Source organism: Strongylocentrotus purpuratus, unplaced genomic scaffold, assembly GCF_000002235.5.
Source record: "Strongylocentrotus purpuratus isolate Spur 01 unplaced genomic scaffold, Spur_5.0 spur5_contig_821, whole genome shotgun sequence".
In the NCBI taxonomy this organism is placed as follows: domain Eukaryota; kingdom Metazoa; phylum Echinodermata; class Echinoidea; order Camarodonta; family Strongylocentrotidae; genus Strongylocentrotus; species Strongylocentrotus purpuratus.
Genome location: NW_022145526.1, coordinates 194,636 through 214,804, shown reverse-complemented (window position 1 = coordinate 214,804; position 20,169 = coordinate 194,636). Strand labels below are relative to the sequence as shown.

Here is a 20,169-nt window from a genome sequence, read left to right as displayed (position 1 = left end):
TCCAAAATAACTTCAAATTGCTCTAAAATGGCGATATGTATACTAATGTCAATGGAACTTAGCAGACACATGTATCCATATACTTAAAAACTGTCTGCCAAGTTTGGTAAATTTAAATAACGTCAGCGCAAAGTTATCGCCAAAAATGATGAATTTACTATGCATTACGTAATAGCGCGTTTAATGCGTGCAATACATTGCGCGCAGATGACATTGGTGTCAAACTGACCGCAACGAAGTGCCCTTTCGAATGATACCAAGTATGGTATATGTTCACACAGAAAATTGTGAGTAAATCGCATTTGAACAAGGGTCACTATACGAATTCCGCCGAGTTTCCGCCCGATTATAACACTTATCGGCCATGACGTCATTTTGTCAGACTACTTTTCGCCCCCTAAACATCTTTTTTTTTCCTTGAAAATTTGCAATGACATTCCGAGATGCAATACGCAGGGCACCTCGTGGCCGGATTTTTGAAATTAGTCAAGGGGGCCATTTAAGACGCCATTTTGTCCTTTAAATCTATTTTACACCACATGTTTCGATAGGATTATCATAGAAAAAAAGAGAGTGGTTTACAATAACAACCATGAAATTCTCTTTCCAATGATACCATATACGGCCCATAAAGAGACAGAAAGAGAGAGAGAAAAAACAATTTAACTCCGGTCATAATACAGATCCTGTACGTTTTCCGCCCATGCATTACACGCATTGTCTATGGGGCAAATCGGGTTCACGCTTTTGACCCCTAGAACGATCTTGATTGCAATGACGAACATGCAACTAATCCCATTGGTTTTTGCACGCAGTGCTTGCGAGCCCTTTCTAGGTTCTTTCCCCTATCCCAATTTCTTTCAAACTTCGTAGGCATAGTCACTACCATCCCATCAAGGTCACCACCTACCTGTCTCCAATATTACAGAAGCTAAAGACTTCGTACAAATTGCTCTGGATAGTCGTTCGACACGTAGAAACACGGCGTCATTGCACGCACATCGTTGTGACACGATTGCATTTCTAGTTGGAACATATTATCGTCCCCCCAGGTCAAATGTAGAATATAATACTACGGTATTGAAAGGTCGATATCTAAAGTAACTGAATCAAACCAAGAGGTCTTTGTGCTTGGTGACTTTAATTATAATATGCTATGTAAGAATGACAGTAACGTCATCAATAAACTCTGTAGACAAAAAAACATGCAACAATTGATAAAATTACCCACTCGTATTACAGAGACAAGTAGTACTTTGATTGATTTAGTTCTGACAACTGTATCTTGGAATATATGCCATAGACCCCCTTTACAGTGAGCAAAAAGGCCGGCCTCACTGTAAACGCGCAAAAACGCGCAAAAAGGCGCAAAAAGCCAAATGCGAGGCCAAAAGTGGCCGCGCATTTGGCCCTGCTCTGGAGGTAGTCTCGGCCACGGCCAGGCCCGGGCTTTTCTCACTGTAAACGCACGCAGGGCCAAATGGGCGGCCAACTGTTATCACGGAAGTGAAAGTTTGCCGTGTATAGGAAATTGTGGAAAAGATTCACTGCAAATATCCCCCGCGCGCACGACCGGATCTGCACTGTAACCCCCGGCGCGTCCCCCAAATAATCGTTTGTTTACATGCAGAGCGCCACTACGACAAAATATTGAAAGGTTACAATTTAGGCCGCGGCCGAGCTTGCCACTGTAAACGCACAAAATTGCGGGGTCGAGTAGGCCTGGCTCGGCCGCGGCCCAGCCCTGGCCCTTTTTTCACTGTAAATGGGGTCATAGTGATGTTGTTGCCCTTGGTCTGAGTGACCACAACATTGTGTATGCTGTACGGAAGCTACATGTATATAGACCAAAATTCCCCCCTAGAGTAATTACCTATATAAGATATAGACACTTCAATGAAAACACTTTTATAAGTGAGCTTGATGAGCTGGATTGGTCAAATTCTTTAGTAGTGAATGACATTAAACTTGCTTGGTCCACCTGGAAGTCTCAATTTATGAAAATATGTGATAAACACACCCCCCTTGTCACTCACAGAGTGAAAGATAGGAAAACACAATGGGTATCTGATGAATATGTAACTCTTACCCGGATGAGAGATAGGTTAAAGAAAAAAGCAGATAAAGAGAATGCTAATGAGGACTGGGTAAGGTATCGATCAGTCCGCAATCAAGTAAATAATTTGGGTAAATTGCTAAAGAGGCGCTTTTATCATGAAAGTGTCTCTGAAAATCAGATTTTTCAAGTGAAACATTTACCTTTGAGGAAATTAGTGAGGATTTTGTAATGAATGAACTTAGAAAATTACAGACCACTACCCCTATACAAATTTCAGTACGCTTACACGCGAGCTCGTCAGCGTGCTCGCCAACGAGTTCGTCGACGAACTCGCAGACGAACTCGCCAGCGAGCTCGTTTCGTTCCAAATATGCAAATTAGCTACGAGCTCGTTGACGTGCTCGTTGGCGTGCTCCAAATATGCAAGCTCGTCACTGGCCGATAAGCTTGTTGGCGAGCTCGTTGGCGTGCTCGTTGGCGTGCTCCAAATATGCAAGCTTCGTCGGCGAGTTCGTCAAGAGTTCGTCGGCGAGTTCGTCAACGAGTTCGTCGGCGAGCTCGTCAACGAGTTCGTCAACAATCTCGTGAAAAATGGCTGCAAGCTTAATGGCATGCTTAATAGCAGGTTGGCATTGAGAACTAATTTGTGTCTACATATAGAGGTGAACTTGATGATCCTGTTGAGCTATTGGCAAGCATATATATATATATTTATCTAACTGATCAACCTTTCAATATCCTGGTAACATCTGCAGGCTGGCCATGCAGGGACAATTCAGTTGGCTAGCTGGTGAAGAATACAGTGATACTCTTAGGGCAATTTAAAAGCACATTACTTCTGGGATATCAATCAATTAAATCACCAATATATCAAAGAACAGAAAGAAAATATATAACATAAAATGTAACTTAAAACAAGTAGCTCTTTATTAGAGTCAATACAAACCCTGTATAATGCATGTTACCTGTATGCAGGGTTCACAACTTCACACAACAATATGAATGAACTAGAAATGCAATCGTGTCACAACGATGTGCGTGCAATGACGCCATGTTTCTACGTGTAAAACGAAAGAGCTTCTCTCGGACTATCCAGAGCAATTTGTACGAAGTCTGTAGCTTCTGTGATAGTGGAGATAGGTAGGGCGAAAGAAAGGCCTCAACAGTGACATTGATGGGATGGTAGTGACTATGCCTACAAAGTTTGAAAGAAATTGTGACAGGGGAAGGAACCTAGAAAGGGCTCGCAATTAGCACTACGTGCAAAAACCAATGGGATTCGGTGCATGTTCGTCATTGCAATAAAGATCGTTCTGGGGGCCAAGAGCGTGAACCCGATATGCCCCATAGACAATGCGTGTAATGCATTGGCGGAAAATGTACAGGATCTGTATTATGACCGGAATTAAATTATTATTTTTTCTCTCTCATTATGTCTCTTTATGGGACGTATTTGGTATCATTGGAAAGAGAATTTCATGGTTGTTATTGTAAACCACTCTCTTTTTTTCTATGATAATCCTATTGAAACACGTGATGTAAAATAGATTTATAGGACAAAATGGCGTCTTAAATGGTCCCCTTGACCAATTTCAAAAATCCGGCCATGAGGTGCCCTGCGTATTGCAACTCGAAATGTCACTGCAAATTTTGAAGGAAAAAAAAGGACGTTTAAGGGGCGAAAAGCAGTCTGAAAATGACGTCATAGCCGAAACGTGTTATAATTGGGCGGAAACTCGGCGGAATTCGTGTAGTGACCCTTGTTCAAATGCGATTTACTCACAATTTTGTGTGTGAATATATACAATACTTGGTATCATTCGAAAGGGCACTCCATTGCGGTCAGATTGACACCATTGTCATCTGCGCGCAATGTATTGCACGCATTTAACGCGCTATCACGCAATGCATAGTAAATACATCATTTTTAGAGATAACTTTGCGCTGACATAATCGAATTTTACTCAACTTTGCGGACAGTTGTCACGTATATAAATACATGCGTGTGCCAAGTTTCATAGACGTAGGTCAAAGGATCGTAATTTTAGAGCAAGTTGGAAGTTATTTTGGAATTTTCTTGAAAATGGCGAATTTGGAGGGCAATTTTCTCAAATTTGGTCAGTGATAGGGTATATAATTTTGTATATGGCTGGAAAGGGCATATGTTCAAGTATCTAAATCAAAAAAAGGGTACGGGTTTGCCAAGCCATTATGGAGATACGGCCACAGAGAGAAAGCCAATTCCTAAAACTTTAGAGGGCGCTATTTATGTTGTGCAAAGCCATTGGAGCGTGAAATTTGGCATTGCTATGAGCAATTATGGGATAAGGATACTGTGATATTTAAATACAAAACGGAATTTATATGAGAAAGTTATGGCAGTTTTAGATTATTTAGGTGACAATTTTTCAAGAATTTGAGAGATAGTTGACGGAGACGGTTTCAGATTTGAATTTTGAGTATGAAGATGGCATTTTGAAGGGCAGGTTATGCGGCGCAGATTAAAGAACATCTCCTAGACTATCTCGAGGAATTTGTTAGAAGTTTATAGGATCTAGGATAGTGGAGATAGGAAGGAAGAAAGAAAGGCGTTAAAATGGACCAGAAACGGACAAAATGGCGCCTGGACGGTCATGCATGAGTGATTTCGAAAATCGAAGAATGTAGTGACCTTGAAGGGATGTTAGAGACTATGCCTATGAAATTTGAAAGGAAAAGGACATGAGGAAAGCACCTAACTAGGAATAACAAACATTACGTGCAAAACGAATGCGATTTCCTGACGATAAGGATAAGGAAAAGGAGGAAAAGGAGAATATTAATGGGGCAGAATGTGAACGAAAACAAGGCAATGACGAAGGTCGTCATTGCAATAAATGATTTCCAAATTATATAATTACACTGTATAATGAAATTAAGATGTGTGTAATTACACTGTAAATACTCTGCCTTTGAAGAAACATTATCATCCATTTTGGTAATTATTTATCCATCATTCTAATCACTCATAATATTACAAAGATCCAAACTAATAAAGCGGTATTCATACAATAACTATATAGCATCCCCCTTCTTGTCAGTGTATTCACCAACCCAGGGTACCAAGTAATGATACATGTACAGATACTATAGGATCTCTAGAACAATCCCTTCTTTATATCCGCTAGCAAACTATTTTTCAGCGATCAGACCAAATGCATTCTTGTGCTCTCATGTTGCCTAAAAGATAGGGTTTGTCAGTCAAGATACAGGAATATTTACATGAATATAACCTTATCACATAGATTATATCTAATGTTACTTTAATGAAGTGAATAAACTATGTGCTAGATAGATAGAGAAACAAACTTCCCAATATATGAAAAGATGTCTCACTAGAAAGAGAATGAATACTTTATCTCATTAATCATTACTCTACACTTCTCTTTCATAAATGTATAAGAGAGGTAGGCCTAACTGTTGGCCTAGTCTTATTATAAATCCACAAGTAGAACATTTAGTTATAAGGTGTGAGAAATTAGTTTTTTTCTTACCTAAAACAAAGGAGCTGCAATACCATTCAAAACCCATGTTTGCTCTCCATAACAGCAAGATAAAAAAAGACTTGACCAAATGGGCCTAACAAGTCAATTCATTCTTATCAGGAATGCTACCAGTGGTAATTCCACAAGAGAGAGTACACAAGAAAATGTGTGTCTCAGCAGGGGGAATCCTATACATAAGGAGAGAGCAAGATAGAAACAGGGAGTTGACCTCGAATCAAGCACTGTGTGTGTGTGCTCTTATGTAATACCTGATAATGACATTTCAGGGTGTTAAATATATGATACAGTACAGTCAGAATAAATGGCAACCCCCCTTCCCAATCTGGTATGCTGCAAAGAAATGTTTCAAAGTTTCAAAAGAATTTAATTAAATTTACAAGTAATTTGACAGGTTACTTCAGCATGAAAAAGCTATTGTTTCAATTTCAACACAAATTTTCTGAACTTTCAATGTAATTGCATATACAATGAATGTTCTGACAAAGAGGCTCAAAAATGTATCAAAATAAGTAAGTATGCATTTGTTTACCTTAATTATTTCAGGTAAGAGATATCTTCAGATCAATATTTTTTATTAAAACAAAAATTACATAAAAAGGATGCTGGTGGAGACAAGAAACTAGCTAGAAGTAGGAACTCATTTTCCTTGGCCCAAGACATTTTAAAAATACATGTACATATATTAATAGAATAAATAAAAGAAATTGGCATCCTGAAGGGAACTTTAAAATACATATACATGTATACCGTGTGAGTCAAAAAAAAGTTTACACCTAGAAAATTGCTAATTATTTTAAAAATCATCTATGAACAGTAAATTATTATACATCTTATGAAAGAGTGTTTTATTTCAAATTGTTTGGTTTCACTTTTGTGTGGTATGTGTTCACGCTTGGATGAACAAGAGGCATTGTTTGTGAAAGTGAAAAAAATCAACTTGCGCCAAAATGATGCCTAGTATGTATTATGTTGGGATCAGCGGAGTGAGAGAATGAATTGAATGTATCAAATGAAATGCATTGCATATGTTTTTTGCAGAAGCAAAGTCACACGCACACACACTAACAATGTTCGTTGATATTTTATATTCGATTTTTGATATGTGTGGCATGATTAATTTTGTTCGGGATGTTATGTTGATCTGTAATGACTGAAATAATACCAATATCGCAATTGTTTTATTCAAACATCACATAAGCAACTTTGGCGCAAGTCAATTTTTGCCCTCTGGCATACAATGCCTTCTGTTCATCCAAGCGTGAACACATATCACACAAAAGTGATACTAAATGATTCGGGATAAAACACTCTTTCATAGGATGTATAATAATTTACTGTTCACAGATGATTTTTAAAATAATTAGCAATTTTCTAGGTGTAAACTTTTTTTTGACTCACACTGTATACCCAACTGTTTTCCTGGAAGCTCGATCACCTGTTTACCAGCGAGATCGTGGCGAGCTCCCCCTTTTTCCTGTCAGCTCCCCCATTTTCCCACAGCTCGTGGCGAAATCCCCCATTTTCAAGCGAGCTCGCCACCAGCTCCCCAGTTTACCCCCGAGTTCGCCACGAGCTCCCGAGTTTACCCCCGAGTTCGTCACGAGCTCCCCAGTTTAACCCCGAGCTCGCCACGAGCTCCCTCTTTTACCCACGAGCTCGCCACGAGCTCCCCCTTTTACCCACGAGCTCGCCACAAGCTCCCCAGTTTACCCCCAAGCTCGCCCACGAGCTCCCCAGTTTACGCCCGAGCTCGCCACGAGCTCCCCCTTTTACCCACGAGCTCGCCACGAGCTCCCCCTTTTACCAACGAGCTCGCCACGAGCTCCCCCTTTTGTCCACGCGCTCGCCACGAACTCCCTCTTTTACCCGCGAGTTCGCCACGAGCTCGTGGCGAACTCGTGCACGAGCTTACCAAGATTTTGTAAGATCGTTACTAGCGTCCTTGAGGCGTGTTACGAGCTTAAAGCCTAAAAAACGATCTTATTAAGCTTACCACGAGCATAATAGTTCGCATAAGAGTTCGTGACGAACTTAAATTTGTATAGGGGTAAGTCCACAGGTCTTGACACAATAAGTGCTCGGCTACTGAAAGCTGCAGCACCTGTAATTAGTTTTACACTTTACTCACTTCTTCAACTTCGCTATACAGTTGGGAAAAATACCAAATGAGTGGAAAGAGAGTAAAGTTACCCCAATGTTTAAAGGAGGTGATAGAAAAGATTAGAATAACTACAGACCTATCTCTAGCTCTGTTATACCTTTAGTAATGAAACTTATGGAACGTGCTGTACATGAACAGTTGCAATCCTTCTTTGTAGAACATAATATGCTAGTACCACAGCAGTCTGGATTTCATAAGGGACACAGTACAGATACATGCAGTGCTAACGTACTTCTCCGATCATATCCTCAGGAGAATGGATGAAGGATGTCTTACCGGTGTGATCTTTATAGATTTTCGTAAAGCGTTTGACTCTGTAAACCATAAAATATTGCTTGGAAAATTGCAATACTATGGTGTAAAAAATGTTGAACTGGCTTGGTTTGAGGATTACCTGATGAATCGTAGGCAGAGAACTGTCATAGGGGAAAATAAATCTGAATGGGGCCAAGTAAAATCAGGGGTCCCTCAAGGATCTATCTTAGGCCCCCTTTTTACTATAATGGTCAACGATCTCCCACTTGTTATAACTAAATCTCAAATCATGATTTATGCTGATGATACAATTATTTTCTACAGTAGCAGAAGTCCGCTAGAAATTGAGAGTGTGCTAAACTCAGAACTCAAAAAGATACAAGCCTGGGTGCATACAAACAAATATGCTATAAATCCGGTTAAAACACAGTTCATCGCTCTTTGGATCCTCACAGAAACTAGCTACACTCTCACGACCCATCAAATTATGTTTAGACAATCAACAACTTTCTCAAATAGATACCTACAAATATTTGGGTGTCTGGTTAGACCCAACTTTAAATTGGAAAGAACATGTTAGACATACAAGCAAGAAAATTGCATCAAGGATTGCACTTCCAAGTCGCGCTAACAGATTTTTGCCTCTAGATAGTTTGAAGCTACTTGCGAACTCATTGATATGCCTCTGTTTGATTACTGCTCCACTGCTTGGTCAAACTGTCCACACAATACAAAAGTCATATTCATAAACCAACATAAAAGGATGGCCAGAATTATTCTTGGGGCACATCAACTCACACCCACTGTTCAAGTCTTCCGCCGACATCACTGGGTATCGGTAGAACGGAGGTGGACGTTTCACAAATGCAAAATGATGTATCATGTACTAAATAACTTTGGCCCTTCTTACCTGTCGAACATACTTATAAGATCCCAGACTCTCCACAATTCTGCACCCGGAATGCAACCAATTTTGGACTAGCATTACCTCTGTCACGAAAAAAGATGGGTAAACTAGCTTTTTCTCATGAAGGCGCAGCATTGTGGAACCAACTCCCTTTTTGTGTTAGACAGGCCCAATCCAAACGATCATTTACAAATCTATATTGGAGAACATTGCGGTTGTGATTATTTTTATTTTATTTTTTGGTACTAAGTGCCAAAGTTTAATAAGAATGGTTCCTATTAATGTATTCCACTCTCATGAAAATTTGTCCTTTCCCTTGTATGTAAAAGTTTATCCCTAATGTATATATGCTTATATTATTATTGATCTATTTGATAGGATAAGCATAAACTCATATTGTATCAGCTGGACAAATATTGCTTTGTCAATTTTTTTGTTTGTTTTTTGTTTTGTGTGTGTATATTATTGGGTTATAATATACAATAACTCAAATAAATAAAACAAACAAATAACCCTGATATATATAAAACCATGTAAACGTCTTTTAACACTGTTTGTTTTTCATGTATTTGTAATCATTTTTTTTTTGTGTACAGGGCCTCTCAGAAAAACAGTATTTATACTGAGAGAGTTACCCTGTTTAAATAAAACGAATAAGTAAATAAATGAATAAATGGCATACACCCTGCAACTTAGTGGAACATTCTACAAAATAGACAATTTTCCTGCAAAATAGACCCCTTGAATCGTAATTTTCTACCCTATTCTGATGACTTGAATGCATGCCAAGACAACAATGGCTGCGTTTCCATACAGAAATAAAACTAGTTTGCGATTAGAAATAGTATTTTTGTCAATAATTTCACAAAATATATTTGCCCCTCCATGCAATATGAGGTCCTTGACAGCTGACTAGCTAGTTTGGTAGTGACGTTGAAAGACCTACGTTTGTGCTGGCAGTGGTCCAGCGAGCAAAAATGAGACAACAGGAGCAACATGCTGGTTTACATTATGGTCCTGAATATATTAAAAGCTTACACTAAACATAAAAACAAAATAATCATACATATATAATGATAATTGTTAAAATACATGTACTAATGAAGTCATGATAACAATATTTAGTGACCATAATCTTGAGTAAAAACCAAGTCAAAATTACATGATATTTAATTAAATTAGATATATAAAAACACAATAATGGAATCAAATGATCAACTAATCTATTTAAGATCAAAACTCTATCACACTACAAAATAAACTTATATCATGAAGTACCAAATTTAACTTAAAGCAAAAAGAGCAGAAACAACGATGATATTATTCATAATTTGCTGAAATAGGTTTTCTTATACATGTTTTTAAAACAGTTTATGGATTGTGCATTTTGTAGATTAGAGGGTAAGTTATTACATACTTTGCCGCCTGCGTAATGTAGACTATTCTTGAAAATGTCAATGTTTATAGGCTTGCGAAGGACAACACTCATTGAGTTAGCCAATCTCGTATTTATTGGATGCCGTTCAAAAACCATGTAAAACCTCGCCGACGAAGTCGGAGGGGATAAAGTAACGCTGCCATCCGTGCGTCTGTGCGTGCGTCCGTCCGTGCGTCTGTGCGTCCGTCCGTCCGTCCGCTGGTAACAAATTTGGTTTCCGATCGATAACTTCAGTAATGATTGACAGATTTTAATGAAATTTGATATGAAGGTACATGATATCAAAATACAGGCTAAGTTCAATTTCGGAGTATGTAGATCAAAGGTCATTAAATATGCGAATCTGGTTTCCATTCGTTAACTGAAAACTTGCTTAGGTCATACCAATTATAAGAGAATGAGAGCTCAATCAGTAAGTCAATGTTCCTCCAATTTTTTTTCTTCTTCAAATATGGTCAAACTACATCAATGTAAAGCTCTTGATAAGAAAAATCTAGGGGTTAAAGATGATTTAAATTGGAAATTGATTTGTTAAGTTATGGCTTGTCAAAGATACTCATCTCCTGTGGGTCTTTTGCCACGCTTCTTGGAAAATAATTAACTATGATCTGCTCGGTGACCTTATTAGAAATGTATACTACTTAAGCCCCACTGCACTAGTTTGGCCAGGAGGGATTAGACCTCCCTGCATGGTCACTGACAGCTGGTTATCTCACCAAATCAGCTCTCAATAAACATAAGAAAAAGGGGATGATGGGGGATCAATGGGTACTGCTTAGGCATTGATTGCTACATGTATATAGAGGGCGCAAGTAGTGCATTGGGGCTTTAAAGAACAAACTACAGCTCTAGATGACATGATGACTTTCACTTTGCGTTGTGAAAGAAACTCATGCACCCTGATTGACAACTACAAACAAAAATCAAAAAATCATTGTTATCTGCCCAAATACAGCATTCATTGATATATATGACCACAATTATACTGAAGGCAGGTCCCAGCCATTCCTCCAAGGATGGGCCTCAGAAAGCCCTCAAAATGTTTCACTATTATGAAATGGACATAGCGAACTTAATGTAGATATTTGTGATTATTGTTTTCAGGTATTGTTTCCCATGTCATCACCATTTTCCAGAGAACTACATTTCTGTCATTCAAGTGAGAAAGACATCTTACACCATGGATGGATTCTGCCTTCTCTATCTACTCCTGATCCTCTTGATGAGATCTGGTGACGTTGAAACCAATCCAGGTCCTAACACTGCAGAAAGGTATGCATAATTATACTGGCATTTTTCAATTCATCGCGTCCAGTCGTGTGGTTGCCTTACACAACATTTCGTGAAACAAAAGATCATGTGAAGATGCACGTTCAGGATGCGATCTTTAGTAGATTTCACGCAGGGTTTTCACAAAGTGTGGGTAAATTGGACCAGACCATTTGTAAATAAATGGGGTTTATTTCACAAACATTACCCCCCCCCCCCCATGTTTTCACAAAAAGCCGGGTAACGAGAGCACCCGCCCTGAAGTGATGACGCGTTGGCTTGAAGTAAGCCCATATAGTAACCTTTTGGTTTGAACAATAAAGTTAAGTTCTGGTCACGCGATTGCATTGCAAAAGAAACATTGTTGAAGTGATTCAAAAGTTTGATCATGCATCTAGCGCAAAAGTATTGGTGTGTACTGTTTGGGTTTGGAGTCGTCAAAATTATTATTTTGTCCAGTCTTGCTAAAAGTCACATGCACTGGACACAGAAATGTGTATATAGGACTACACAAAAAAGTAGCATGAAAGTGTGGTCCACAACAAATTATTTGAGGGCATTTGAAGACCCATCTTTTTCAAGGATGATTCTTTCTATGATACTCCACACTAACATCCACAGAATGAAAATAACGCTGCCGTTCGTCCGTACTTCTGTCCTTCCGTAACAAATTTGGTTTCCGTTCAATAACTTTAGTTATGTTTGAAGGATTTTAGTGAAGTCTGATATGAAGGTACATGGTTTAATTATTAAGTATCGAGTTCAAGAGGGCAAACAGAAAGCTTTGCATTGATCTTCACGCAGCAAGGAAGGAAACATTTATACAATATATTTTAACATCTTTTGGGGCAGTTATTACCCAGAACAATACCGCCCCCACCTGCAATTTGGGGAAATATGTTTCATATGTTAATATTACAGGCAATATATTCTTATATTCCCATGTTGTTATATAGCATGCTCGAGCACATAATACAAATTGTTGGGTGTCACATGTCACATGATAGCTTCTTAGCCAATAGGATGCTCTCTAACTAATATACCATTACACCCAATTGATTTGTTTTTAATTTTACAGTACTGTCAGTGAAATGGAGTTCCTGAAGCTGGCCCAAGATATCGCTCCATCTTACTACAACGCTGTAGGGATATCTCTAGGGTTCTCCTATGCTCAACTACAGGCAATCCTGGCTGAGAATTTGAAGAACTACACCAATGCGTTACTGGATATCTTTATGAAATGGAATGTCAAGCAGCAACCTCCACACTCGGACAAACGACAGCTTTTGGCAGACAAACTACGAGAGATTGACTTGGGTGGCCTATCAGACGGATTACTCAGTGGATCTCCAATTCCAAACAGCACAGGTAAGCAGATACTAATTCTTGCTACACCAGTGCCATGTATAAAGCCTTTTGATTGATCGTAAGGTTGATATTGAGCATAAGTCTATGGCTTATCGTGTATTGATCAAACGTAAGATCAATCATAACTCTTTATGAAAAAAACATTCATAAAAGTGAAGTCAGTTTTTACCATTAAAGGTATTACAAAGATTTGGTATAGGGTCATGAAGTTGGTTCAAATTAACATATTGGAAGCATATGCCTTCCTACAATATTCATTGATCGTTGTCGCGGTTGGAATCGAGTCTAAAGTTATGAAATTATAAATAATAAACTCTTTATGTTGTAATATAGCTCCCTCTCAAGGTCAAGATATTAATTTAGCTATGAAACAATGTTTCTTGACTAAAATCGACCGATTAGCTATTCCCGTTTGGAAATTATATATCACAACTACATATTCTGAGATTTTCAGGGTCGCAGCTACCATTGTACGGCCATAAGCGCTGTTTGAAATTTATCAAAATTTACCGGGAGCACCGGTAAATTTGTATATTCAATTTTTCTCAAAAATAGAAGTGTTTTAGGGGCTAATTTTTTTAGTGCTTATAATACATCCACAGGGGCATCCAAATATATCAAAATTGTAAAGATTCACTATCCACCCATTTTTCAAAATTTCCCAAAACTTTGTATTACCTTTAAGATAGTGAGTGCTCTGTGTTTTATACATTTGCCACAGTTTACAGTAGTGTCAAATTTGATCAGGCCCCATGCATGTTTTTATAATTTTCTAATTTATCTTTGTTAATTCTAGATATTTTCTGGACACCAATATAAAGTACAAGTAATTTGAGTGATCGCAGAATTCAATTTACATGTATTTATATATATTCTTATTGTGATATTTAAAGATCGATTCAGGCCCTGATCTTAACTGAATTTAGGCAGAGGCATACTGGAGATGCAGTCGTATATTTGTCTTGTTTTTTCCCAAAATAAAATGTGTGATTGTCAGGGAAACTCTGCATTGCTGAAATGTCCTAGGAAAGATTATTCCAGTGATATTCATCTACAAGTACATATCATACACAAATTACTCAGATTTTAAATGCCCTTAACATTGAATGAAGTCATATCAAATCAGACAATCTTGTAGGACTTTTGTCTTTGAGTACATGCTCCTAGTCATAGGTCACACTATCAGTCTCTGGCCTAACAATCCTTTCAGATGTATCAAGATATATTTATGTGTAATCTTGTGAATATGGATTATCTATGTATTTTTAGGAGGGCCACCAAGACTGCTCGAATCACAGACCAAACCTCCTTCAGCTGAATCTCAGACCAAACCACTTTCTCCTGAACTGGTTGAGCGGTGTGCAAATGATTTCAAGTTCAAGTACAGGTCAACTGTCTGTAAGATCAGAGCTGATCCTCTCAATCCTACTTCCATTGTGCAGTTTGAAGACTTGCATACTAATCTCGTCTTACAAGAAGAACATGGGACAGGGAAGCGATTGCTAGATTACAATGATATCTTTGATCTCAAAGTTAATGGAGAGTTCCCCAAGCGGATCATGGTTCAGGGAGAGGCAGGGGCTGGAAAAACTACACTCTGTGCTAAGATTGCCTGGGACTGGATTGAAGGGAGGCATTCCAGTTACTTTGTGTGGGTCTTGATTGTTCCTCTACGGGAATTTAAGCAACACACTATTGGCCAGATTGCAAAGTCTTATTTGGCCCAAAACAATCCAGCAACGGTTTATCAGATTACTGAGTATATCCGGTCAAATCCTGACAAGGTATTCATTGCATTTGATGGGCTAGACGAAGTCAGTGGCAAAATCATGAAGACAGAACCTTGCGGATCACAGCCTACTGATCAAATGCAAGTGCAGCCAACAAGGCCAAGTGTCACCTCCTCAGAGGCATGTGGAAGCTCATCTGAGACTGATGATATTGGACTTGTAGATATTCTTTGTTCGGATCAACTTGCCTCTTGCTCAGTCTTGGTGACCACTCGTCCATGGAGATCAGTAGAGATTAGATCAGATGGTGATCTAACGAGGCTCTACACATTCATTCATGTTGAGGGTTTCAACAGAGAGAATTTGTCAGTTTACATTCACAAATACTTTCCAAAGAATAAAGATAAAGCAAATCAGCTTATCCAATTCATCAGTGAGAATGATGTCCTATCTGAAAACATGGCCCATTATCCTATATATGTGGCCATGTTGTGTCTTATGTGGAAAGAACTTGACAAGCAAAAACTAAAGGAAATGAAATCACTGAAAACTTTTTCTCAGATATTCAAAGAAATGATTGCCTTTCTAAAAGAACACTATGCTCAGAAAGAGGTGAAGAGAGTAGACAGCCCCCCACTTATTGCCCTTTTGAAAAAAATTGATAAGGACCTTGTACCAATTGCCAAACAGGCCCTCAATGGTCTGCTAGAAAATACTTTGGTTTTTGGTGAAGATGATTTCAAAATATGCCCAGAATCCAAGGACACTGCCTGTCGGGTCGGGATTTTGTCTCAGGAGGACAGAATCACTGCTGACATGGAACCACATGAGAGGCATTCTCATGTGCAATTGACAGTCTTCTTCCCTCACAAACTGTTTCAGGAGTACATGGCTGGAGTCCATCTTGCTTCCCTGTATAAATCAGATCGTAATAAATTCAACAGGCTGATTGAGCAAGTATATCCGCGAAGGAAGGAGGAGTTTAGGTATCTCCTGTACTTCACTCTGTCACAGAACAAAAGTATTGCAACCCATATAATGAACTCTATGCTTCAGGGAGTGAACAGGCATTTTTTGGACATGGATAAAGAGTTACCTTTCATTGCTGATGTAGCCTTTGAGAGTCTGGACCCTGATGTAGCAGCCTTGGTGAAGGACAGGGTTTCATCAGAGGAGATTGTGCTGAGCATATCTGAAAAAATGACAGCACACACTGTAGCTGGGTTTGCATTCATTGTTCCACATGTGGTGAGTTTGATCATAGTTTAAAGGGATCGTTTAACAATGTTAAATCTGAGATACATGGTCCTACATGTTACCAGTGTTTGTAATTCCAATCATTCATTAATATCTTGATAATCAGACAGGCGATCGGCTTGTAAAAGTCATGGGGTTCCTGACTGACCTAAAGGTTTATAATTATCATTGCAGCATGAGCTAAATCAAGGATTATTTCTAAAGGATCTAAGACAAAGTTACCGGATCCCTTTAATAAACAAAATTAGTTCATCCAGTGTTGTACAAGTTTTTACTTTTATGTCTTTTGCAATTTTCTTACCGTACAACAGTATAATTATGAAGGGTTCATAAAGGAGGTCTAACCCTAAAATATCTGAAAAGATTAGGAAAACAAAGAATGAAATTCCAATTTCTAATCATAAATATCTTGATAAATCAGACAGGTGATCGGCTTGTAAAAGTCGTGGGATTCCTGACTGACCTAAAATTTTATACTTATGACTGCAGCATGAGCTAAATCCAAGATTTTTGTTTCATAATCTGAGGAAATACGTTACAGAATTATTAAAAGATAAGATATTCCTATGGTCGCAAAAATAGGAATTTGATCTGAAATGTCATGGCAATAGTTCTACAGCCTGTACCTTTATTTATCTCCTTTCCCCTCTTACTCTCTGTAGTTCTAGCAGCACATCCAGGGCAACTGCTCATGTAGGCTAGGCATGTATGACTAACATCCAAGTAAATGTCTATATTATGCATCCCATCAGTTATCACTTTGTCATTTTATCCAGGTTAAACTCTATATTAACAGAGATTGTGGACCTACTATGTCACTTGATGTGGGAGAGATGATATGCTCCATGCCATCCTTGAAGGAAGTTTCTCTTCAAGGTGCATTCCATCATTGTTTTTTTGCAACACTTGCAAAGAAGGGAAAAGAATCAAAGGTGAGCAGTTCATCCACAATTGTGATGTATGTATGAGTGTTTTATTTAATAATAATAATAATATTCAGCTTTTATATAGCGCTTAATACAACTCGGACATCTCTAAGCGCTTTACAGATATACATGTACTATTACCACGGTCATTGGATTCAGTGCTTGCCCGCACACACTGTGCACAACCTCCACTCCTGGGGAGCATTCCAGCCAGGATTTACTTGACGCTCAAACTGTTTTGACCAACAATGACGGTCGCATCCTACCGGGTACCCATTTTAACACCTGGGTGGAGAGTAGCAAGTGTAGGTTAATATCTTGCCAAATGATATTAGTGCCGTTGTCACGTGAGTGACTTTTTTAGAATTATTTAAACTGCTACCTTATCAGAAACCGGACAGAGCACAATTGTATAAAGGTACAATGAAATTTTAATCTTCAGCCTACAAATCGATCAAAAATCAACAGAACATAATCAATTTACTAGAACATAACTTTAGTACAGGGCAGCTTCCATCTTGTGAGTTCCTCCCAGCTCCTGATCGCTTTGCCAGTCTCTAGACTGCGTAGAAATCCCAGTCGACTTGATAGCTTCTCTCTTACTATGTCTGTGCAGGTAGGCCGAGCTCCTTATTGACGAGTGTCCAATCTAAAACATGGCAGCTTGGGCTTGCATCTCGCCCCGACGTACCTGAAGATCTCTCTGAAGAAAATGTTTCTGCTGCCTTACTAAAAAAAATACCTCGTGCATTAAACGTCTACATTGTAGCACTGACTGGAAGGGTTCTGCTCATTATTCTAAAGCAACTTCCCTTTACCCTATCTTTGCCAGGTCCTTAACATTCAAAACCTCCTAGATATGCAAGCTATTTCTATTTATATTTACATTCAATAGCCAACCCAAAAGCATGTATAGCCAAAACCCCATATACTGTGTGTCTTAAATGCAAATGGATGCAATAATGCATCCTACGCTTGGCTACCTCTAACTGACCTTTGAGAAGTACATTTCCCTTCTCGTCTGGACAAATTTCCTTTCATGACAGCCGTGAAGGCATTCGAACCCTCGACCTTCGCATCTCCAGTCAAGCGCCTTAAACCACTCGACCACGACACTCCCATTACCATCTCTTCCCTTTCCTATTCTACATTTTAATTTTCTTAAATTCTTTTAAATGTCTCATATATGCTGGTTCTTTTGACAGAAGGATATCAATGGTCTTTTCACTAAGGCGGCAGCAGTGTTAACAAAAGCCTTTAAGTGTGAATACTAACCGTGGAAACCTAGAGGGTGGGCGGGGAGTACTATGTAAACAGTGTATGCTTTATAACTTCAATGCCCTAAAAGAAACTCACATGTAGGAAGATCACAACATAATTATGTACTTAGACAGAAAGTCTACCCTGATATTTAGTGGGTTTTAGAGGGAAAAAAAAATTAGTGACAGTTTGAGCAATATCCGATTAAAGATACGAAAGTTATGAATTTTTGATGTTGACATCAGTTGAACACATATTTGCAACACTGTGATGTATCTTGTGAGCTCCTCTACAATTTTCTCAGTATGCTGGAAATTTGTTATAAACATTCATATTCTAAGTTATTGATTACGGAATAGATTTGTTTCATACTAGGGTTGCAAGAAAAACTTATTTGTAATACAGGGTCAAAGAGTTGCCAATTTGTCTTTTATTGAACACATATTAATAATTTTCTTATTTTATATCGGTTTTTGCTCAAACTTTCACTAACATGTTTTTCTTATTTTTCTGTTTCCACCAAACCAACTTAATATCGGGGTGGACTTCCTCCCCTTTAATATGATAGATATATGTTGTTTAGAGTTATTTCATTCAAGTAAGTTTTGAGGGAAAAAATATTAGAAATGATTTACCTTACGATTATAACTAGAAGTGGAGCTTCATGGATGAGAAAAAGATGAAAGCACATGTAGTATAACATTGGGTAGATAATAATAATATACTAATTTTTAGATAAAACACAAAAGCTCATTTAAGGCTACATCCAATGGAAAGAAATAAGAAAGGAGAGTGATTCTTGCCTTTTAGTGTCAGTCACATTCGCATTTGCAAGAAAAGAATTTTCATAATCCTTATGACTTGGGACTCCCCCCCCCCCCCCCCCCAATTTTTTCAACCTAAATGTGCTACTGGCTGTTGTTTGGGAGAGGCATCAAAATGATACGTGTGTGAATGTTGCTTCTTTTCAAAGAACGTCAACTATGTGCAGTGGGGCATTATATAACATGTGACACAAAATCACTCCAATTGATTTTGTCACAAAATCAATCTCACATAGTGATTGTGTCCCCGGAATCAACCCGTGAGAGATTTTGTCCATGGAATCATTTCAAAGTATTCAAACTGCAAGTGATTTTGTCCACGGAATCAAACCAGCGAGCGATTCTGTCGAATCTGTCCACTGTATCTGTAACACCTGCGAATGATTGTGTCCACGGAATCAAGTCTGAATGATTGTGTTCACGGGCACACTACTGACATGGATCTTCTCAAACACCGAAGTGATTTTGTGAATTCTTGTATCCAACTTAAACAAGGCACTTCCAGATTAAGGATGTTTATGATCAGTTAGACATAAATATTTGAAACGCTTGAATTAATGTAGAAGATAGGTTGAAGATTTCCTGATGCCGAATTGGTTTCATTGATATTAACCCAAACTTTAAACTATAGAATATCAAAAATTATATCCTGCATTACAAATTTATTGGTTTTTGATAGGTTGAGAGCTCTTCACGTGGCCAGAAATATTCTAACCATTTTAAGGTTGCTCTGAGTACTAGTTGGGAGTTGAAAATTCCCACGTCTTCCCTTTCTCATTCCCACCTCTTCCATTTTCTGTATTGCTCGTATATGGTTGTGTGTGACTGTGGGTGTGCATATACATGGTCAATAACTGCTGTAGAAAATGTTTGCTCTCTTTTTTCCTCTTCTAAAAATATATATACCCTGTAATTTGTATTTCTTTTGCAATTTAATTTGATATTGTGTTTACTCATTTACTCATTTACCAAACACAAATTGCTTCTTAGAGGATCTGGCCTGTTATATATTTTGTATTTATGATTTGTAAAAGAAATTCATGCCAAATGAATTGAATTGAATTGGATTAAAAACCTTGCATGTGGAGATTCAGTTGAAGTTTAAGTGTTGATAAGATGGACATTATTTTGTATCAATCATCAATTTCTGACCTTTGCCAAGTTTGATTG

At 38.3% G+C, this 20,169-nt stretch overlaps 1 protein-coding gene across 1 annotated transcript; it reads left to right on the top strand.

Moving 5' to 3' along the window:
* The first annotated feature begins 11,463 nt into the window (after nt 1-11,463).
* On the top strand, nt 11,464-18,189 carry LOC105437866. The gene is made up of 5 exons (XM_030980906.1): nt 11,464-11,637; nt 12,713-13,002; nt 14,272-15,980; nt 16,766-16,921; nt 18,121-18,189. Exons 1-5 carry the CDS (start codon nt 11,546-11,548, stop codon nt 18,187-18,189), a joined length of 2,316 nt encoding a protein of 771 aa, XP_030836766.1. The 5' UTR covers nt 11,464-11,545.
* The last annotated feature ends 1,980 nt before the right edge of the window (nt 18,190-20,169 follow it).